Source organism: Onychomys torridus, chromosome 22, assembly GCF_903995425.1.
Source record: "Onychomys torridus chromosome 22, mOncTor1.1, whole genome shotgun sequence".
Taxonomy (NCBI): Eukaryota; Metazoa; Chordata; class Mammalia; order Rodentia; family Cricetidae; genus Onychomys; species Onychomys torridus.
This window is the reverse complement of record NC_050464.1, coordinates 37,121,710-37,144,817: the sequence shown is the minus strand read 5'-3', so window position 1 is coordinate 37,144,817 and position 23,108 is coordinate 37,121,710. Positions and strand designations below refer to the sequence as shown.

General features: G+C 54.1%; 1 protein-coding gene across 3 annotated transcripts in view; it reads left to right on the top strand.

Annotated features, from left to right (window-relative positions):
- Positions 1-23,108, top strand: part of Pxn (paxillin) — a 54,722-nt gene that overhangs the window by 21,734 nt on the left and 9,880 nt on the right. For all 3 annotated transcript variants that reach the window (XM_036172091.1, XM_036172090.1, XM_036172093.1), the window contains exons 2-5: positions 21,704-21,930; positions 22,219-22,328; positions 22,627-22,763; positions 22,852-23,053. In XM_036172091.1, coding sequence (XP_036027984.1) covers positions 21,704-21,930; positions 22,219-22,328; positions 22,627-22,763; positions 22,852-23,053 — 676 coding nt within the window. The remainder of the gene's footprint in view (positions 1-21,703; positions 21,931-22,218; positions 22,329-22,626; positions 22,764-22,851; positions 23,054-23,108) is intronic.

The window sequence follows — 23,108 nt, the reverse complement described above, 5'->3', positions numbered from 1 at the left end:
CCTGTTGCAGGAAGGAGCTGGCTCCCCTGATAACATGCTTGGCCGAGCCCTACTTCCTGGAAGAGAGTTATCATACATGGAGCTGGCTGTGTCCGTGGACTGCTGAGACTGTCATCAGAGGGAGAGGCAGGGGGAGGGATCTCTGAGAGTCCCTGGAGCAGGGGACATGCAGCCTCCAGAACTTTCCAAGGCTTGGCAATGGAATGACTTGTTTTCAGTGGGGGACAAACTGGAGGTAGGGCACCATGTCATTTTCCAAACTGCTACTTTCCAGGCCCCTGGGAGATTCAGACTTGGGTAGAGCAAGAAAGGTCCTTGTCCCCACCGGACCTCTCCCCCTTCCTTGTTCCTGCCTGTCCTTGATCTTCCTCTGGTCCTCCCCTGGACCTGCCTGCTCCTGTCTTCCTGTCTTGGCTGGTGGCTGTTCTGTGCTCCAGGACACCCGAGGGAGAGGCCTCCTCCTCCTCCTTCCGCATACACTCAGGTACCAGGTCTTGTTGATTTTTTTTTCCTTCTTTCATGTACAGCATTGTAACTTTTGCTCTTCCTCCTGGTGAGCCCTGCCTCCCTCCCATCCTGCCTGCACACACTGCCTGAGCAATCTAAAAGGCAGGCCTGGTCCTGTCTTCCCCTGCCAAGCACTCTCTGTAGAGGCCCCTGTAAGTCCAGACTCTCCTGCAGGCTCTGGGCCCTCGACTCCCCTAACCAAGCTGGGACTTGCAGTCTGAGCTCAGTTCTCTGTCCTGGTCCTTTCCCAGGTTGATTGTTTGTTTGTTTTTGGATTTTGTATTTTGTATTTGGAAGACAGGGTTTCTCTGTGTAATAGCCCCGGCTGGCCTCGAACTCACAGAGCTCCACTGCCTCTGCCTCCCGAGTGCTGGGGTCAAAGGTGTGTGCCACTACTGCCCCGCTCCCAGGTTATCCTTAACGTCTCCTGGCCTCTGCTGACTCCTCTGCTCTTCTCCCTAGAATAGACTCACTAGGTAGTGCTCCCTGCTGCAGACCCTGCGTCTCTGCCCTTCGTGTGTTGAGACCACCAGTTGAGTGCTGGGGTGTTGAGGTATCCTGCTATGGAGGCTGTCTCCTGTGAGGGCTGGGTAGAGCTAGGGCAGGCAGGGGAGCTGGGTACAAGTGAGATGGGATGGAGGGCTGGAGAGACGGCTCAGCAGTTAAGGGGTCCCAGGTTCAAGTCCCAGCACCTACATGGCAACTCACACTGTCTGTAACTCCAGCTCCAGAAGTTCTGACGCATTCACACAGGAAAGTGAGACGGGGTCTGTTTTGTGCCCTTTGACCTGTGGTAGCATTGTGGAGTGTGTACTGTTCCATCCTATTCTAGGAATTCCCATCACCTGGGGCTGACCTGAAGCTGGAACAGCTTTAGCCTCAAGTGCCACATGTCTTCAGAGCGTGCAGCAGTGCACTGTGAGGCCAAGGCCGCGCTTTCAGCTCTGACCCTGGCCGCTTTCCCTTTCGATTCTCATCTCCTTTGCTCTGTGACGATTGGGAGCTTTCTCCCCAGAGGAATGTGGTAGGGACCTACACACACAACGTGGCTTCCAGATCTCCTGGAGGTCATTCACGGAAGTCAGTAGTGTTTGGAGGACGATCTCCATCCTTTCTCTGGAGAGAGAGGACCCGGGAATGGCCGGTTCTGCCCAGGATGGGAGCTGAGTTGAATCAGGAGGAGGAGGAAGATGTCAGGGCAGGGCTAGCCTACACTCAGAAGGTCCAGGGCCTCGGGAGTGAATCCTGAATGAGTTGTGTCTTGAGGCCCCTCAAAGACCTAACTTTGGAGTCAGGAATTGGAGGGCTCAGTTAGACCTATTTCTAGACTGCTTCCTGGGTGCTGGCGATGTTGGGAGTGCTGGCCTGGGCTGGGAGGCTGGCCTGGAGCAGACGCCCAGGGGAATCAGCATCTTTCCCCACCTTGGCCATGCGCACTAGGCTCCCACAGCCTGAGCACTGGGCTCTTGGACACCTGTACTTGTACTTGTGGTGATCTTTTGAGTTTGGGAATGGCTTTACAGTCAGGGAGAGAAACTGGAGTTTAAACTGAGTCTTACAAACTGTAGTCCATGTTCCCTTACCCCCAGACAAGGTCTCATGTAGCTCAGGCTGGCCTTGAACTCTTAATCTTTCTGCTTTCACCCCTCAGACTCTGGAATGATGGGTGTGAGCCACAGTGTCCTGCTGTAAAAGCTTTTGACAGGGACCAGTGTTCTGTTACTGGTGTCTTAACAAACACTGCTGGTTAGAGTGTGGGGAGGCGCGGCACCCAGCTGACGGCGGTTCATCCTGGCCTGCTCCCACACCTGCTCAGGTGGGGCCGTGTCAACTCTGTGGGTGGGACAGCGATTCAGGTTCCCACCCGCCACCTGGCATCACCTGGTGAGATCGGCACTGGCACTGTGTAAGGCCCGTGCGCTTTAAATTTGTGCTACAGCTTATTTATTTACGTGGGCGCGCTGTGGTGAATGTGCAGGCGTCAGAGGACAGCTTGAGGGAGTTGGCTCTGTCCCTGCTACCGTGTAGGTCCCAAGGAGTGGACTCAAGTCGTCAGGCTTGGCAGCAGGCACCTTCTCATCCTCTACCATCCGTCAGCGGTGCTCTCGGGCCCCCAGACCTGCCTTCTGTTCCTCGTCTGTTTGCTCCGTCAGGCGCTGATGGAAGACAGCCTGGGGACCTCCAGTCGGCCCAACTTGCGCGCGCACGAGGACACTGAGCTCAGAGGGGCTGTGCTGGCAGACGGTGGGGCCCGTTGTTGAGTGATTACAGCTCCACGCTGCGTTTTGTCACAGACCCACACAGCAGCCGAGGCCATGCTGGTGATGGGAATGGTGAAGGAGCAAAGAGGGAACTAAATCTCACGCAGCCACGCCCCTTATCCGGAGGCAGCCACGCCCCTTCTCCGGAGGCAGCCACGCCCCTTCTCCGGAGGCAGCCACGCCCCTTCTCTTGGACAGTCGACCAGTGCAGCCCTTCCTTGGCTTACTGATAGACTTACATTCCAGTAAAGCTGTGAAGCTGAACATGCCTTCAGCGCGGTTAGTCTACTGAACGGCCCACAGCTTAGCACCCAGCACCCAGCAGGGTGCCAGTTGTTCACCCTCATGATTGGGTGGGGCCGCTGCTCCAGTTCAGGAGCACCCTGTACCACGTGCCATCACCACAGGAAACGTGGCCATTCAGCACTTTCACATGGTTCCTACTGGGTGGACGGTATTGCCTATGCTCCACTGTGAAGTTGAAAACCTGTCAGTGCAGCTGCCCGTTATCAGGGGCCATCTGTGTGGGACCATCTGTGTTGCCGGCTCCTAGGAGGCTAAAAGTCTTGGTTTTCCTGTGCAATCTTGTAGTTTCCTCATATGTCTTCCTTTTTCCTCTTTTTTTTTTTTTTTTTTTTTTAAGTTTTCACTATGTAGCTCTGGAGTCCTGGAACTTGCTATGCAAACCTGGTTGGCCTCGAACTCACAGAGCTCTGCCCACCTCTGTCTCTTAAGTGCTGGGACCGTGCCTGGTTTGTGTGTGCATGTCAAGCACATAGGTGGAGGTCAGAGAACAGCTTGCAATAGTCTGGTCTCTCCTACCACGTGGTTCTAGGCCTTGAACTCAGGTCTTCAGGCTTGGTGGCAAGAGCTGTTACTGCTGAGCCATCTCCCCGGCCTCTTCAGATTTCTTACACACAAGCACACCTAGGAAGTGATTGATGTGCAGGCTTCAGACTAGGACTCTGTTTCCCTCCACTTCTGAATCTGCCTCTGCTACCTCTAGAATCCCCTGGAGGAAGAGGAGAATCAGAGTTCATGGCTGAAAGAGGTCCTGGAAGTCTGTTTGTCTGACCAGTGGCCGTGTGCAATTAGTCCACCAAAAAGGTAAAGAGGCAGGCAGGCTCCAGGAGGTGAGGGTTATAGAGTAGTGTGAGGGACAAATGCAGTCCGGGGCCTGTGGTGCTGAGTTAGAGCAGTCTGCACTCAGGCCTCGCCTCTGGCCCCCGCACCCACCAGCTCTCTAGGCTCTGGCTGTCCCAACAGTAGCTGTGACTTCCTACCCCCTGCCTCCCTACAAACACACACACACACACACACACACACACGCACGCACGCACGCACGCACGCACGCATGCACGCACGCACGCTCTTAGGGTAGCAGTCACCGGTGTTACTGGTGTCTTCTTTTCATATTTCTTTAAGCATACATTACATATACACAATAATTGTCTCATTGTGACATTTCCACGTGTTCACAGTCTTATCATATGCACCCCCCCATTGCTCTCCTTTGGCCCACTCCCGCTGGTCTTGCCCTTCTGCTGTCGTTGGTTTTGGTGAGCTAAGGAGTTCCATTAGGTTTGCTTGCGGGAGCGTGAGTAAGCGGTTCCTTCCTGGAGCATGGTCACTTTATCAATGGCTCCACCATAGATTGATGGATTCCCTATAGATCCTCGGGGGGAGCATGGGGGCCCTCCCCTTCCCGCTTCTGCGGAGGACCTGGGTCCTAGCCCAGTGTGCGGTAGCTCTTTGTGTCTGGATCTGACATTTGTCCTCATGTGGAGCAGGAAATCTTGCTTACGGTAAGGGGGATCGGACCGATCTTAGCCCAGCTTGGACTTCATCTAGACACGTCTCAGAAAAATGGAGTGGGCCCTCCACCAAGGAATAATGTCCATGGAGACAGGTCTCACAGTTCAGGGTGTAACATGGAGGGAAGAGGACGGGCCCTTCCCTTCCCTTTATAAAGACAAATGAATTGCATCAGACAGGTCAGGTCACTGACTTCTGTGGTGACCGTTTCCTGTCTGGATACCAAGATTGGCTGACAGTTATGTTCCAGCAGAGGTAACCTGCTTAACCACTAGGCTCTGTGATTCACACAGCTTCCCATTTGTTCTTGTGAAGTTTACCCAAGAGGACCCTGGACAGCTTAGTGCTCGAGCAGTAGGTAATTCAGGTGCTCTAGAATGACTCCAGCCTGGCCCCACCCCAGGTGAGCTGGCTGTCTCTTCCACACTTCATCCTGAAGAGCACGCTGCAAATCCTTGAACCTGGGGATCAGGTGATGTGAACAGTCTACCTGGACAGTTGCCCAACCTCCCTTCAGAATGTGGCTTCTTTTAGAAGTCTGTCTCTATGGTTCAGAATCCAGCTTCTAAACAAGCTCTGGAATGCTCCCTGTGTGTACATGGGGACTTCCTGTGTGATATTTCTGGGCATTACGACCAGGCGCTGCTGTTACCATCTGTCCCTGTTCTGCTGGATTGGATTCCCTGAGCTCCAGACTGTCTCCTGCAAACTGGGGGTGTGGTGGGCCCCACCCTGCTCTGCCCCCATTGGTCTCCTGAGCCAAGCCAAGCAGGAGCCTTGGACCCCCTCTGCCTCTGAGCCAGTACACAGACTCCCTCAGCCAATGGAACCACGAGGACTGGCATCTGCTGGGCTAGTGGCTTCGGGGTTGGTGGGCTTTTTGCAGACTGGTCCCATGGCCTTGTTTGGCTTGTATTCTGTGTTACCCTCCTCTGTGTCTTATTGCCCCTGCATGTGAGCCCCGTCAGCCACACTGAACCCAGAGGTCCCCGGACACATTTTGTTTCAGGAAAGCATATTTTCCGTTTTCTCCTGTTGTGGTTTCCCAGTATGACTTTGCAGCCACCATCTGCTTCCTCCCTGTCCAGGAGGAGGCAGATTTCCCACTGTGAGAAGTGGAGAGGACCTTCCCTTCTGCGGAGATTTGCTTCAGGACAGTGACTGGAGGTGTCCCTTCTATGTAGGGAGGCACTGTCATCCTCCCAGGGCCTCTTGCTGAGTTTGTGGGTCACCTGTGAGCAAGCGCGGAGTGATTGTGGGCAGGGGACTGGGATGGGACCAAGAGCTTCTGTGCGTTCGTGCATGCGTGGGATGGGTTCCTTTTCAGGAGGTGCCAACTGTCTGCGGTGACACCAGCTGTCGAGGGGCCCCAGCATTTCCTGGAGCTCTGAATTCGGCAGATGGCTGCCTAAAATTGTGAGACCGAGGAGACCCGGGGCTGGATAGTGTCAGTGCTTCCAGGGAAGCAAAAGTGCCATTGAGGGTTGACGAGGGAGTGCTGTGGGCAGTTTCTTAGAACTCCCGGCCACCGAGATGGCTGTTTCAGCTGATGCCAAGGGTGTGGGGGGGTCCTGTGTGCTCTGAGCACACACTCATCACTGGGGCTCTTGTGGATGAGACTGACCGTCATAGAGTCATCTTGAATTCACTTCAGTTGCTTTTCTCAAAGGCAAAGCAGATCATTACATACGTCAATACCCGATGACTGCTGGCCGGTGATGGGCGGGGCTACACCCCATGATTGATTGCACGTCAGGCAAGAGATTAGGGGCCAAGGATAGCTCTTGGCTGTGTCTTCTGTTACCCTAGCATGCTTATGCCCTTGACCCGTGGGGCAGGTGGGAACAGCATTTACAGAGGGCAAACCTGGAACAATTGTGCGCGTGTGTGTGTGTGTGTGTGTGTGTGTGTGTGTGTGTGTGAGAGAGAGAGAGAGAGAGAGAGAGAGAGAGAGAGAGAGAAAGCGTGAGCACATGCTCAAGTGCTTGGAGGATGCACTTAACTGTCCATTGGGAACATCCAGGTTGGTGTAGTCACCTGTGAGTTCAAGCCAGCTGTCTGTCTCATCCTTTCCTTGTTGGACTGGTTTGGTGTGCAGAGGAGAGCTCCGTCCACCTGCCTGTGGCCTGGTTGGTGAGGCTGCAGGTCTGCCTGGGGCAACTCCCATCAGCAGTGCTCAGATGGGACAGCTGTGATATAATTAGAGGCCAGGAGCCAAACACTGTGCAGGTTGACCTGGAGTACAATAGATTAGAACGTGGACCCTTCCAGAAGAGAAGGGTGGGCAAGAGACCATGGGTTAGGGTAGGCAGTGGTAGCACTGTACTCCAATGGACTGCCTTCCTGGTTCCTCCTCCAGGGGCTGCAGAGTTCGCTCACTGGGCCTCAGCCTCCGCCTCCAGGAAGCCTGGGTGCTCTGGAAGGGCTATTTTTCCCTTCCTGAGCAGCTGTCTCGCCAATGTAGACCTATCTTTGGTTTCTCTGTGGCACTCCGTACTCTCCCCGTGACGGGGGCAGTAGCTGCTCTGTCCTGGCCTTGTTTCTCTGGGGTCTTTGGTGAAACTTGGGGCAGTTCCCGGTTCAAAGTCGCAGGGTCCATCTGTGGTGGAGATGAGTGCTCCCGCTCCTCAGCTCTTGTCTTGCCTCTGCTGGGGAGAGAGTCGGAGACTGCTGGGCTCAGCTGATGTTCTCTAAGGAGAACTTGGAATGAACCCCAGGCAGAGAGGGTGAGGTCAGTGGTTTGCTCAGCACGAAGGCCCGAGTTAGTGACGATCTGTCACAGCTCCCAGGATCCCTGGCTGCAGTCCCTGGCTGCAGCTTCTTTCCTGTCCCGTTGCAGGGCACACGGACATCGGTGATGCGGATTTATTTATTGTGGGCCTCCCCTGTGTCCAAGTGGGAGGCCCACATGTGTTTTATCAGCGGCCATCATGGTGGCTTCCCTCCATGCTTTTCTTCCCGTCACTCAGTGAGCTCTATAAGGTGTCTGAGCAAGCGGAAGCTCCTGACCATCTAGTAAGTTCTCACCGAGGCTGGTGAGCAGTGGACTCGAAGTCATCCTCTTCTCTACGGAGAGGCTGTTACTTCCACTGTAGCATAGTGCCTTGGGGGTGGGACACCAGAAGGGCGTACAAAGAGCTATGTGACTGTCCCAGCCCCCAGTGACACCAGAGCAGCCAAATCTGTGGCATGGACAGGGTGGCTTTATGTGTGGACAGTGGGGGCTTTGTGGAGCTGCGTAAAACTGCCCACCGAAGTCCCCTAGTGCGTGTGCAAAGGATTCTGGGAAAGCTCTCTGCCTCTCTCTGTCACTTGCTTCTTGTCAGTTTGGTCCTCACAAGGTTTTCTGGGTTTCTCCTGATGTTTCTTGGGCCCCATTGTTTCCTGTGAATATCCAGGAAACAAGCAGGTGGAGGTTTGGGCCAGATTTGATATTGTTGGCAGAGAGAGACACAGCCGGGGAAGGGTGAGGGGTGGGATGAGGTGGGGTGTCCTAGTCTTGCTAAAGAGGAAGGTTGTGGTCAAGGGCCCAAGCTGCTGGTTTGGCTTCATGTTCTGAGAGGTCCAAGGCCAAGTGTCGGCTTCAGGAGTTCTGCCCTTTATACTTAAGGCAAAGGAGGCCGTTAGTGGGCAAGTTTGTCCCTCTGTATCTGTGGGTTTGTACGGGAGGCTTCAGAGATATTTGGGACCCAAAAAACCACAGCTCAGGGGTATAGTCCTTGCATTGTGTGAGGCCCTAAGTCCAGCACTGGGGGAAAAAGAGGAAAAAATTATTTTAAAATTATGTCTGTTGGAGCTGGAGAGGTGACTTAGGGGTAAGAGTATGTACTGCTCTTACAGAGGCCTGAATTTGGTTCCAGGACCCTCCCTTACAGCTCACAATCACCTGTAACTGTAGCCCCAGGGGGTCTGATGCCCTCTGATGGCCTCGGCAGGTATTGCACTCACGGTCGCATACCTACACACAGACACAACATACACACATTACTAAAAATAAATCTACTCTAATCGACACATCTAGCAGCAGATGAGACAGCTCAGCAGGTAAAGGGAGACACTGTGACCAAGCCTGGTCACCTAAGTGCAAAACCCAGGACCCACATAGTGTAAAGAGAAAGAGACTCCTCCACAAGTTGTCTCTGATTTTAATCTGTGCAGATGTGCGTGTGCACACACAAATAAATAGGCCGGGCGATGGTGGTGCACGCCTTTAACTCCAGCACTCGGGAGGCAGAGGCAGGCGGATCTCTGTGAGTTCGAGGCTAGCCTGGTTTACCAAGTGAGTTCCAGGAAAGGCGCAAAGCTACACGGAGAAACCCTGTCTCGAAAAACCAGAAATAAAATAAAATGTAACAGATGATTTTAAAAATTTATTTTATGTGGATGACTATTTTGCATACATGTCTGTATGTGCACCATGTGCATACCTGGTACCTGAGGAAGCCAGAAGAGAGACTCAGGTCTCCTGGAACTGAAGTTGTAGGTGGTTTTAAGCTCCATGTGAGTGCTGGGAACTGAATCTGAGTCCTCTGCAGAAGCCATACATACTCTTAACTGCTGAGCTATCTCTACAGCCCTTAAAAAAACAAAAAATAGTATACAAGCCAGGCGGCAGCGGTGCACACCTGTAATCCCAGCACTCGGGAGGCAGAGGCAGGCGGATCTCTGTGAGTTCGAGGCCAGCCTGGTCTACAGAGCGAGATCCAGGACAGGCACCAAAACTACATGGAGAAACCTTGTCTCGAAACAAACCAACAACAAAAATAGTATTCAAGTATACCGGGCATGATGGTTCATGCTTGTGTAGCATGAACCAACTCTTCAGGACACTGAGTCAGGATTAACAATTGATGCCAGCCTGAGTAATATACTGAAACAGTGTCTAAAGGCAAAAATCAAAACAAATCCATATACAGGAAGACCTACAAAGGATACAAATACTACGCTGTTCTGTATGGAGGAGCAGGCATCTGAGGACTTTGCTAGCCGAGGACTGTATTGTGCCTCTCTGCTCACATTCATTCCAGTCCTGTGAGAGGCCAGGAAGGGTGTTTGTGCTGTGGAGATGCAGGAGTAGGGAGGAAGTTCCTCCCCAGAGCCTGCAGTCTGGTAGGAGGGGTGAGGGTGAAGTGTGGGACCCATGCAGAGGGGTGGGCTTTTAGCTGGGAGTGTCAGTGTAGACTTAATTCTAGCACCGGGAGGCGGAGCCCAATGGTCAGAGGCTCAGGGCCAACCTGGACTGCACAAGGAGCCACAGCCTCAAAACAAAAAGTGTGTGTTTTGCAGGGGCCAGGGCTGTTTCAGGAAGCTCACATGGTTTTTTGTCTACTGGAAGCGGGTTAGGAGAACCCTGGGAGGTGACAGTGACTCCAGGAAGGGCCTGAACTTGGTTTCAGGTGCTAGACCATAGTGTTGGCTGCAAGTGATAAAAAGGTGTGACATGGAAAGACCCAGTGAAGGGAGAGTTGTTACAACCCTGGGGACCAGTTACACCCGGGAACTAGAGGAGGGTAGCCAGGCAGACTCAAGCAAGCTGCTTGACACAGGAGGAGGCCCCAGCTTTTCTCTGGTTGTTTTGGACTGTGTTCATCAGTCAGAATTTGACTCGGAGGGAGCAGAGTAACTGGTGCCTGTAAATCCATAAACACTGTGGAAAGATTACAGCTCATCCCAGGAACAGGCAAACTTTTGAACTTTTTGTTCAGGTCTCTGTGGGGCCAGAGATGACTCACTGCTGAGCCCCTCCTAAGCTCTGTTGGTGATTAGCAGGGGGAGCAGCTGAGGACCCGCCCAGCTCTGCTGCAGACTCATGTGCTTGGAAGAGCCCAGCTTGCAGGAAGGGCCTGGAGGCTTGCTGGAACAGACCAGGGGACATTTCCAGGACAGGATTCTCCTGGGCTCCAGGCGGCTTCTTTTCATACATGAATCAGCTTTACCCACTGAAGGAACTGTGGGCAGGGCCTGCAGGAGGGCCCTCAACTTGACCTTAAAAGGTTTCGTGTTAGTCGGGTGGTGGCACACACTTTTAATCCCAGCATTGGGAGGCAAAAGGCAAGTGTATCTGAGTTCGAGGCCATCTTGGTCTACAGAGCGAGTTCCAGGACTGTCAGAGCTACACAGAGAAACCCTGTCTCGAAAAAACAAAACCAAAAGGGTATAGAGTGTCTGGGTGAGCAGAAGAGGTGTGTAAGATATGACCAAGGAAACACATCTGCGGGATTCCGGGATCTGTGAGGGAGGGGACCCTGATGATGAGTTCTTAAGGTCTGAGGTGGCTGCTTCCTCACCTGGGTGTGTTGCCAGATCCAGCATCAGGTGAGCCCAGCACCTTCTACTTCTTATTACTGCTGCGCAAGTTTTGGAACCCGCTCTAGAGAGGAGGCCACAGCAGCTGGGGGCTGCTGAGTGGGGCCTGTGTGGGTGCTGAGTACCTAATTCAGAGGGGAGACCCAGCAAAGTTGGGCTTCTGCCTGGAGCTTGGGGTGACCTCACAGTAGCCTCTCAGCTCACCTGTGTGCCCTGTGCCCTTGGGTACAAAGCCAGGCGTCCAATAAAGAAAGAGGACCTGCTCAGACACACTGACAGTGGCGATCCTCTGGCAGGCGGGGCTCTGCTGAAGACTGAGAAGAAGCCTCTGTACCAGTTATAACGCCCCAAAGCCTTTTCCCCTGGTTTCCTGTATGTCACCCCGGCCCACACTTCCTTCAGGCCAGTTCCTGTTGAGTGAGGCATGAGTCAGCTAGGGAAGCTGGGTGGCTGAGTCTTCATAACCTGCAGGCATGGCTATTAAATATTTAAGTGACACTATGGTATCGATCCCATCTCTTCTGTCCCCATGGGGAGAGCAGCCCCTGTCTGCAGTGTCTTGGATTTAAACAAAGTCCTGAAGAGCTCACAGTGCTCATCTGTGACCCTGTTTTCCCTCCGTAGAACTTGCTCAGACATGGGGGCAAATCAGATTGTGCCAATTTTGCGTGATAGGGAAGACAACCAGGTAGGGATCGGATCCATTGCTGGGCCCTCTGCAGTCTGGCCCACAGCGTGACACCCCAGCTCCTTCTTTACACTGGCTGTTCCGGTCCTTTTCCATCCTTCTCTTCCAGCGAGATAGAATAAGGCTGCCGATCTCTAGAGCTTCCTTCGTGGTGGGGAGACAGTTGATGAGGGCGTAGAACCCCTGTAGAAGGTTGAGGGCCTAGTACTCGTTGAGGCCTTAGGTGCCTGGGCTGGGTAGGGGCAGGGATCTTCATTGTGGCTTGGCCCTTGCTGGCCACAGCTGCCTTCCCTGAGGACAGGACTGTTACCAGGATAAATATACCCGGCTCCCCATTCCTGAGGAGTTACTCACTGAATAAAAGTACCCCGCTGTGGGTTAGATTACCTCTCCTCTAACTGCTCTCCTGCTCTGGCGGGTTGAGGGGACAGCCACTGGGAGCCACTGGGAGCCACGGGAGGGGGAGGGGCAGAGCTGACTTCCTACTCTCTCTCCCTTCCTAGTCGAGAAGTCTCACCAAAGGGGCCGCTGAAGGGGCCATCAGCGGCTGGCTGGCCATCCCCGAGCCGGTTTACATAGCTCCTTCCCTGGGAAGGCTGAGTCCCACTCACTGCTTACATCCCTCTGTCTGGCAGTCCTGTGACACTTAGGTCACCTGGGTAGCCCAGGTGACCAGCAGGGGACTGAGCCCTTTTCTGGGCATAACGAGGTAGACAGGCCGCGTAGATGTCTGCTGGATCGGGATAGCAGGTACTTGTGACTCTAGTACTGTCTGTCTGAAAGCCAGGTTTCACACGACGCTGAAGACGTGGACAGCCAGCCACTGGGAAAGCCCACAGGTGTGGCAGTCCCTTACCGCCTGGGCACCCAGGAGCCATGTGGCTGCTCTTCCTCCCATCCATCTGCTTTGCCCAGCCTAAGGAAGTTGTGCCAGGCCGTCCCCAGGCCATGAGTTAAGCTGGGTTGCAGAAAGGTGTTGGGAAGGGCTGCTGTGGACCGTTCTGGGCATGGTGAGTGGGCCTCCCTGAGAACCTGAGGACCAGCTCTGCTAAGGCCTGGAGATGTGGACAGTGGATCCCGGAGTGGCGAGGGCCCAGGCAGAGCAGCCTGAAGCCGGAAAGGGAGCAGAAAGGTGGCTTCATGTCTAGCCATTCCAGCCATGGGTTCAGAAGTAGAGATCTGTGGCAAGGGTGTTAGGGTTCTCTAGATAACAGAACTTCCACACTGAATATGTATTCGTATATTTAAGGCCATATATGAAGCAGCTTACAGGCTGCGGTCCTGGTAGTCCAACGTTGGCTGTCTACCATCAGAAGATCCAGGAATCTAGAAGTTGTTTAGTCCACAAGGTTGGCTATCTCAGCTGGTCTTAAGTATATACCGGTGTGGGGCTCCCTGCAAACCCCACAATTGGTGGAGTAATTATCCTAACCATCTGTATGAGGCTGGAAGGAAATCTGGCTCAACATGACTTAGCCGGGATTGGTTCAAACTTCTAGAGTCTGACTCCAGGCAGGTTGTTTCTTTGTTTTGGTTTTTTGAGACAGGGTTTCTCTGTGTAGCTTTGCGCCTTTCCTGGAACTCACTCTGTAGCCCAGGCTGGCCTCGAACTCACAGAGATCCACCTGCCTCTGCCTCCTGAGTGCTGGGATTAAAGGCGTGCACCACCACCACCCGGTGGCAGTTTTTTTAAAGACATGTTTTAGTACAGTACCACTTTTGGAAAAAAGTTTCCTGGTGACAGCTATCACAATAAAGCTTAAACTACATGGGCACTCTGTCACAAAGTACATGTGACCTCTTCCATAAGCTTAAGGGCCAAGAGAGGATCTGGTGTGGCCTAGGTTATCATAGAGGTTACTGCTGGTGAAATTATTAAGGCCACTCCACATAGTTAAAAGGGAGGTTTATTTTGTGGGGTAACTCACAAGTGAAGGGATAGTTTACAGGGTCTGGGAAAGGTATGGCGCAGTCCGGCGGTGTTCTCTGGAGAACTCTGCTTGGTCTACCTCCAGCGTCAAGGATCCAGGAACCAAGAGAGCGGGCACATCTGGATCTCGGGTCTTCAGGGTCCTCTCTTGGCCCCACCTTGTAGGCGTGACAGTTACTGAAGCCTCAGTGGGGCTTGGAACTTCCAGATCAAAGCTGGAATGGCTCACTGCAGGTTACCAAGCTACAAAGTGCAAAGGGATGGGTTTTATTGACTGAGAAACTGCGCTAGATAAGTCTGGGAAGAGTCTGGGGGATTCAGGTGTGGCCTGGCCTACAGATAGCACAGATCACCAGGCTGTTGACTACATCCACTCCCAGCTTTCTGGTGGGAAACAGGTACACATCCTTCCATTAAGGAGACAGCCTGCACAGTTAACATCCTTGGTTTCCCAGTGCTTATCTGTGAGCACGAGGACCCTGTGTCCTCTACACACCAGAATCCCCAAGAAGTAGGCTCTAATGCCAGGGAAGGAATGGTCTTGCCAGTGAGGGTGAGAGCAAGCAGCCACAGAGCTTCCTTCCTCCATGTCCTTTATAGAGGCTGCCAGCAGAAGGTGTGGCCCAGATTACAGGTGGACCTTCCCACCTCACAAGATCCCGAGGAGAGGCCCAGTGGTTAATAGCTGCTCTTACAGAGGGTGCTAGTTAAAAAACATTTTAAAAAGATCCAGATTAAAAGTGGGTTTCCCCACTTACAGTAATTTAATTAAGGAAAAGCGGTGTGCCCAGCCGTTTGGGTTTAGTTCATTCCAGATGTAGTCAAATTGATAACCAAGAACAGCCACCACAGGAGGTGTCCCTCCAGGTTCTTGTTCGGCCAGAACGACGCCCTGCCTGCCGTCCCACACTCATGTGACTGGGAGGTCCTTTCCTGTCATCTAGCAGGAGCTCCCATGCACTGACTGCTAGCTGTCACTTTGTGCCTGTTTTCTTGTTTGATCCCTATCCTGTGCTGAAAAACGATGGCATTCCTGGACGCGTGTCCAGCCAGGGCGAGCAGGCCGAGTGTCTCCAAATTCCTGCACGCAGGCTGTACCATCCAGAGACCTGCAGGGAGTAACGGGGAGAGCGCCAGGCCCAGCCCCTTCTCCCACATAGCTGGAACCATCTTGGGCGGACCTTTCACTCCCCTCCCTTGGAGCCTGCCAGCGTCAGGCCCCTGCTTTTTGACAGTCTTTATCACATACCTAAGGCGCCTAGGGACTGCCAGGAGAGAGGGTCCAGCTTGTAGTCTTTATCACTTACCTAAGACACGCTAGAGCCCAGCTTGTGAAAGAGCCCTCCCTGACCTCTTTGCTCTGTGTAGGAGCGGGGGGGGGGGGGGGGGGGGGGGGGGGGGGGGGAGGAGGTGCTAGGGATTGAGCCCTGGCTTGCTAAACAAGAGTTGTGAGGTACTCACTACCTAGTTCTGAGGTACTTAACCTAAGTTCAGTCCCTGGGGTCCATATGGGAGAAAGCTGACTCTCCGGACGTTGTCTTCTGGCCTGCTCATTCACACCTGAGCATTTGAGTGCTCTTCTTCCTCCAGTAAATAAACTTTAAAACTTGAGATATAGAGAAAGGGAGGGAGGGAGAGAGGGTGGGGTGAGTATTCTACCACTGAGCTGTTTTCTAGGCCCTGATTTTCTTTAATTGAATATCGGTTGCTTTGTGTCTGTCGATCAGCTTGAGTCCTCAGAAGGTGGTCTGGGAGACACCCCTCATGTTGGGGGCCTGAGGGGACTCCGGGGTCCCTGCACCTGCGGCTCTGTGCTGGCAGAGAGACTTGAGGGCACAGCTGCAGCATCTGCTGAGGAATGTGGTCAGAGCAGTCTGGTGAGCCCCTCTGTCAGCTCCTCCTCGGGTAGGCTGTGGGCCCAGAGGCACCGCCCTTGCCTTCATGGGAAGCCCCGAGGGCTGCAGACCTCTCTGTTTCTATCTTGGTTAGTTCCTAGAGCCTGGAAGTTCCTCCCCGCTTTAACTGTTATCATTGTTGTTACTTTGTTTTGAGACAGCGTCTTGCTGTATAGCTCTGGCTGCTGGCCTGTTGTTTACAGCAGTCCTCCTGCCTCAGCCTACTGAGTCTGTCACAACATCTGGCCGAGGGCCTCTTTGTCTCGGCTGGCCACCTGTGCACCGTGTTACCCAGCCTGCCTTGGAACAGCCTCCTGGCCTGAAGCTCCCGTTGCTTTGAGCGGTTGCTTGAGCTAGGCACAGCTGTAAAATAGAAATGGGGGCGCTGGCACCCTGCATTTGCAGAGAGGAGAAGTGACTGTGTCCCCGCGCCTGTGGGGCCCTTGAACTTCACGCTACCCTTCAGTCACACCTCCGTATGTGCTAGTTTGCATGCCCAGGGGCTTGGCACTCAGGCCACTTTACATGCCAGCCCTGTGCCTCTAGCTCAGCCGGCTTGTCTTGGGACCCAAACTTCTCACTCTAGCTGGGGACTCCCTAGTCTTTCCCCAACTCAGCAAGAAAATTCTTCCATTGCTTGAGGTTAGTTAGTCCCCGTGGCAGAAAGGTGGTGGATCAATGGCTCCCTCTGGTGGTCAGCGCCAGATGGTCCGCTCCCTTACTCAGTAGTGCATAGTGCAGTGGTTTCTGCCCCTGGCCAGCTGGGCACTTTACAATCTGCCTACCTTCTCTTTGCCCTCCATGCACAGGGTTGCATAGTCCTGCTCAGTGACCTCTGCTTTCCCTCTTCTGTGGATTCAAGCTTGAGGCCCTGCGTTTGAGTTAAAAGGTGTCAGGCCTGGACCTGACAATTGAGCCCTGTGATGCTGAAGAACTTTGAGGTCTCTCTAGCGTGTGAGAAGGATGGCGGAGGTGGTGGTGGGTCCGTGAGGAGGAGGCAGGCAGTGGTGGGTCTGTGTCTGACCTTTGTGCTGAAGGAAGAGGCCGTTGGGAGTGAGGTGAAGGAGTTTCCAGTACCCTTTGTGTATTTAGAGCTAGGCAAAGGTTGTGGCCATGGCTGGAATCTGGGGAGGTGCCTGGCAGGTAGACAGACTCCTTTGCGAGCTTCTTCCTGGCTGTGTTTACTCACTCCAGGGAGGAGCTTGCTGAGCTCCAGGGGACTTCAGCCTTTAACCAGTCGGCTGCCTGCGGGAAATGCGTCTGCAGCGCAGGAGTCCAGAGTCGCCGTCTGTGTTTGGGCTGCTTCCTATATTCCTTTAGCAGCTTGTGGGGAGCCTCGGGGCACGGGGACTCCAAGTCCTACTCAAGCCACCAGGCGAGGACTGAGGGTGCAGAGAGAAGAGGATCCAAGTCAGGGGTTGTGCTTGCCCAGGGCACCTGCTGAAGTTCCTCTCTCAGGTAGGCAAACATTTGGAGGAAATTGGGAAATAGTGTGCTTTCTCCGCCACACACACACACACACACACACACACACAGTATTTTGAATGCTCCTTTTTTTTTCCTTCAGTTTTTGTTTTGTTTGTTTGTTCGTTTGTTTTGGAGACAAGGTTTCTCTACGTAGCCCCATTTGTCCTGGAACTCACTCTGTAGACCACGCCGACCCCCCCCCCCCCCAAGCCAGGCAGATCCGCCTGCCTCTGCCTCCTGAGTCCTGGGATTAAGCTACCACGCCCAGCTGGGATGCTCCTTTCTTGTTCTGTGGCTCTGGTCCTGGCTGTCTTCACATCTTACCCAATTTTACTCAGGAAAAAAAAAAAAAAGGGTCTTTTTATGAATGTCACAAAGTAAATAGGTCACAACTAATGCATTTCACCCATACTGCAGAGTAAGAACTATTCACAATGAGGACCAGAGGGACAGCTCAGTGGGTAACAGCATTTGTTAGGCAAGCCCGCCAGCCTGAGCTCCATCCCTAGCACGTAAATCCAGAAACAGCGCTTGCGTCCGCAGTCCCAGCACAGAAACTCACATGTGGTGCAGGCCCTGTCGCAGAGCGGAAGGAGAGGTTGTGCGCTCTCATGTCCTGACACACTCATGTACATATGCACAGAAATAAATAAGTGTACATCTCAACATTATTTCATGTGTAGCAGTGTTTTGCTGCATGTATGTAGGTGCACTAAATGCATGCAGTGCCCACAGAGTCCGAGAGAGGGTGTTGGGTTTTCCCTGTCACTAGAGTCAACAGGTGGTTGTGAGCCACCTTGTGGGTGCTGAGATCTGAACCTAGGTCCTCTGCAGGAGCAGCCGGTGGGTGTCCTTACTGTGGAAGTACCTCTCCAGTCCCAAATAAGAGGTTTCTTTTCTCAACAAGTTCTCTCCAGCACAGATACCTGAGTGGTTAGTGGGCCTTAAAGATAAGGTCAGCAGGCCCAAGGCTGAGCTAGGCCTGAGTTCAGGGCCTGGTCCTCCCATCTACTGTCCATACCACACATAGCTCCTCTGTAAACTCTGAGTGGTTCTCTGTTCTTGTATTTGTAAAGATTTCTTTTTGACTATGTGTTTGAATGTGTGTCTGCGTGTGTTTGTGTACTCAGGTGCCTTCAGGGGCTAGAGGCTTAGAGACCCCCAGAGCAAGTTGTGAGCTGCCTGATGTGGGTGCTGGAAACTAACTCGGGTACAGGCTCTTAACAACACCCGAGCTATCTTTCCAGGCCTCCATTTGATAGTGTGTATGTGTGTGTGTGTGTGTGTGTGTGTGGTCAGAGGACAGCTTACAGGAGTTGTTCTGTGCTTCTACCATGTGGGTTCCAGGGCATATCAGATTCAAGCCGTCAGATACAGTAGCGAACATGCCACCCCATCTTGCTGGCCCGAACCTCTCCATAGATTGAAAGGAAGGGAGGAAGGAAGGAAGCAGCAGTCGCGGTGACTCAGTGGATAAAGTGTGTGGTGTGCAAGCCTGAGGACCCGAGTTTAGTGCGTCAGCTCCCTTGTCAAAGCCCAGTGTGGCGGTGTGTGTCCAGAGCCTCAGTGCTGTGGGGGTAGAAACAGGCGGACCCCCAGGACTCAGCCAGTTTAGTAAAACCCTGTCTCAAAAAACAAGGTATTGAGGCCAGCCTGTTTTACATAGAGCTCTGGACAGCCAGGAGGACATAGACCATGCCTCTAAAAACTACAAGGCAGTTCAGTGGGTCAAGGTGCTATAAGCTTGGTGACATGAATTTAGTACCTGGATCCATGTAAAGTGGAAGGAGGGAATCAACTCTGCAAAGTTGTCTTCTGGGCTGGGCGGCGGCGGTGGCGGTGGCGACTCACACCTTCAATACCAGCACTCAGGAGGCAGAAGCAGGGGAACTCTGAGTTCGAGGCCACCCTGGTCTACAGAGCGAGTTTCAGGACAGCCAGGACTACACAGAGAAACCCTGTCTCAGAAAACCAAGCAACCGGGGCTGGAGAGGTGGCTCAATGGTTAAGAGCACTGACTGCTCTTCCAGAGGACCCTGGTTTAATTCCCAGCAACCACATGGCGGCTCACAACTGTCTGTAACTCCAGTTCCTGAGACCCAACACCCATGGCAAAACACCAATGTACGAGAAATAAAACTAAATAAATTAAAAAAAAAAAAAAAAGAAATAAAGAAAACCAAGCAACCAACAAAGTTGTCACGATCCCCCACCCACATGCCGCAATAAATAAACAACCAACCAACCAACCAAACAAACAAACAAATAAATAAATAAATAAAAAGAATAGTGGCTGGAGAGACTGGAGAGATGGCTCAGTGGTTAAGAGCACTGAGCACTCTTTCAGAGGACCCAGGTTCAGTTCCCGTCTTCTGGCCTTGTGGACACCAGGTACACACACATAGTGTATAAACAAACATGTGGGCAGAATACCCCCAGTCACATACAGTGTAAAGGAAAAAGGTAAAAAGGCAGTCTACAAAAATGAAGGGGCATGTGATAAAAGAACATACCTGACAGACTTCCAGCCTCCACACAGGCCCGCACTGGAGAGCACGCACGTGCACGCACGCACGCACGCACGCACGCACGCACGCGCGCACACACCAAACAAAAAAGGCTCCTGGAAGCTGGATGTGGTGACTGAGGCAGGAGACTTGAGAGTTTACATAACCGGTTTACATAACAGGACCCTGTCTCAAGACCCCAAGCAGTAGGGTGTAGTTCAGTGGTGGACATTACCATGCACAAGGCTTCAGGTTCTCTCTCTAGTACCTGAAAGATCGAGTCAAAGGGTGAAGTCAAAGCAGAATCCCGCCCATAAACCAATAAAGCCAGACACAGCTTCACACCATGGGTGCAGGGTACGGGGCCCGGATGAGTGGGCAGTGGAACCCCTGATTCACTGTCCAGCAGGGAAGGCTGTTGTCCTTGGAGAGTTTGGAACAGAGGGAATGTGTTATTTATCCCTCAGTCAGTTTGGGCAGTGGAGAGCTCAGCTTCGCCCTCTGTGGTAGTGTTGTTGGGGGGTGGCAAGTTCCACAGTCTTGCTAGTCCCACCAAGGCTGTATTTGTGGCCTGCTCTGCGAAACCTACAGGGTTTCCCAGCAGGCTCAGGCCATGATGGAGGTGGAGGGGTAAGGGGTTCCGCCTACTTTGGGTTGGGCCCAGAGGAAATGGACAGCAGGTGTGGCCCTAGAGACGCCTCTGGGATTGGCTTTGGACATGAGTTCCTTTTATGCCCTTACCTAGACTCATATAGACTCCCTGTAGTTCCGGTTTGTTGGAGGCAGGAAGTCAGAGCTCCTCCAGGGGACCTGGAGGGGGAGGGGCCGCAGGAGCAGAATTTCTTCAGCAGCAGGAGACTGGGAGGACCCAGGGTGTTGGCCTTGAAACAAGTTCTGGTCCAACCCTACATACAGCAGGAGCCAAGGGTAGGTGTGCCCACCTTAGTGACGGGTAATCTGGGGCCGCTAGGAGAGGGCGTGGCCTCATAGGCCTCGGTAAGTCCCTGCTTCCCTCTTCTCTGCATGGGAATGGGCCTGGGGACAGGCTGCCAGCTGCGGCCCCTGGCCTGTAGGAAGTTGAGCTCCTTAGACTGGGTATCCTCTTTATCACTGTAACCACTGCAGCCTGCTGCAGGCCTGGGGTCTGGGCCTTGGGGAGTCTGAGGAGTCATGCGACCCTGCCCTTTCCTGCTTTATTACCTGGGCCAGGTACCTCTAGCTTCCAAGCCTACTTTGCTCAGCTCTAAAGAGAACAGTTGGGCCTCTGAGGTCACCAGAAGGGGCACCTGTGACCAATTGTGCAGATGCCTCGCACGGAGCCTGGTAGATGGTGATCAACGCAGCCTTTGCTTTTTTGACCATCACGGGAGAGGGCCTGGGAAGCAGGTCACCAGAAGCTGAGAGTGAAGGAGTCAGGGAGCAGTAGAGGAAGGAGGGTGTGGCGTTTGGGGCTGGACTCTACTACCCAGGCCGTGGCACTGTGGAGGAGGGTCCCCAGACGGGAGCATGCGGCAGGAAGGCGCAATACCTCCATCTCTTGCCCCTGGAGCTGCGCCCTTCCCTTTCAGAGCCTAGGCCCCTTGTTGGCTACTGCGTGTCAGGATAATGGCAACTTGAGTTAGTTCGAGGACTGATCCCCACCCCCCATCTGCCCACCCCCACCTCCCCACCCCCGTGTTAAAAGCAGAGTCGTGGGGCCCTGGAGTTTCTAGGGCTGGGCTGCTTGCCAGGCTTGGGCAGCAGCGTTAGTTCAGCGGAGCAATCTTGCCCCCAGCTTGTTGAGGGGGTGGCGACTGCCCAGCTGGCCTCATGCCAGCCCTGACCTCTCTACATACCATACCCATAGCCCGGGGCCAGGGAGGCTCTTAGAGCCTGGACTTCGGCTCCCACCTGGAGGACAGGTGCTCCCTAGGGCCACTTCCTGACTTCAGAATGGGGAAGCCTAGGCTTCGAAGTTCAGAGAGGGCCGGGCTCTGTCTCCCCGGCCCCTCCCTGCCCTGTGACAGGACTCTGTGGGGCTCCTCCCGCCTGGCTCTCCCAGTTGCCCTGTGGGCGGGCGGGCGGGCGGGCGGGCTCAGAGTTCCAGCAGGCATTTCTTGCTTACACCAGGCAGCAGCACCCACCTTGTGAGGAGGACTGCAGAGCCAGGTACCCCTGAGGGAGGAGGGGACAGGGCATCAGATGTGGGGACCCCAGGCCCCTTGTGCGGCTGCAGCAGGTGCCTGCCAGACAGGACCTCTTCAGTTGGGCAGGCAGGGCACTGTCCCTGGAAGTGCCCAGTAGGGCCGGCTCTCACCGGTGGATGTCCGTCTGTCCCCTCTCTGCAGACGCCCTGCTGGCGGACTTGGAATCGACCACCTCCCATATCTCCAAACGGCCGGTGTTCTTGTCAGAGGAGCCCCCCTACTCCTACCCAACTGGAAACCACACCTACCAGGAGATTGCGGTACCCCCTCCTGTCCCGCCGCCCCCGTCCAGCGAGGCCCTCAATGGCACGATCCTTGACCCCTTAGACCAGTGGCAGCCTAGTGGTTCCCGATACACTCACCAGCAGGTAAGGCGGGGTCTGAGAGGCCCTGGGGGGGGGGGGGGGGGGAGGCTTAGGGGTAAAAGGAGCTGATCCGCCAAGGACATGGTAAGCCGTCGGGGATGGACCCGGGTCCTGGGCTGTCCCAGTCATACCATGTGAGGGGCCAGTGACCAAGTCTTAATCACCTGACCAGCTGTGGAAGTTCCCTGGTGAGACAGGCCGTGAGCAGGAGCTGCCTGGGGTGGCCGGCTGCCCCTGTCTCCTGCTCCTGTCTGTCCGTGGGGAGAGGCCTGAGGACTCTGTCTTCCACAGCCTCCGTCCCCGTCACCCGTGTACGTCCCCAGTGCTAAAGGTTGCAGTGCCTCCAACCCCCAGGACGGCTCTCTGTGCTCCCGAGCCGGCGAGGAAGAGCACGTGTACAGGTACAGACCCAGCCCCTACCTCAGCCCCGCTCCTGGGTCTAACTACAGAAGGCCCTAAGGCCCTGCCAGGCCCTGCCCTCTCTGTGTGTCGACAGCCGGGGCTGTCACAGCATCTGTGTAGTTGAGGAACTGAAGCCAGTTTCCTTCCTCCTCGCCGCGCCACATTCCTTCCCTACTCTCCGCTCTTGCTGAGGAGACTTTGTAACATTCCACCTCTGGGGCCTTGAGAATCTGGGGCCTGGCAGCCACATCCAGTGCCAGGCAGGAATGTCTCACGTCTCTCCTCTGCTTCTCAAAGCTTCCCCAACAAGCAGAAGTCAGCGGAGCCTTCACCTACCGTGATGAGCTCCTCCCTGGGCAGCAACCTCTCTGAACTTGACCGCCTGTTACTAGAACTGAACGCCGTGCAGCATACCCCTCCAGGCTTCCCTGCAGGTACCACTGGGGCTCTAGGCCGTGTGTGGGCCTTTGGGTTCCTGGAGGACCGAGGGAAGAGCAACCATGTTGTCTCCTTATCTCCAAGATGAGGCCAACTCAAGCCCCCCACTGCCTGGAGCCTTGAGCCCTCTCTATGGCATCCCAGAGAACAATAATTCCTTGGGAGGAAAAACGGGGTCACCGATGAAAGAGAAGCCGAAGCGAAATGGAGGCCGGGGCCTGGAGGATGTTCGGCCCAGCGTGGAGAGCCTCTTGGATGAACTGGAGAGTTCTGTGCCCAGCCCTGTGTGAGTATTCACTAGGCTCTCCCCAGGCTGGGGAAGCTCTTGAAAGTCTCCCCAG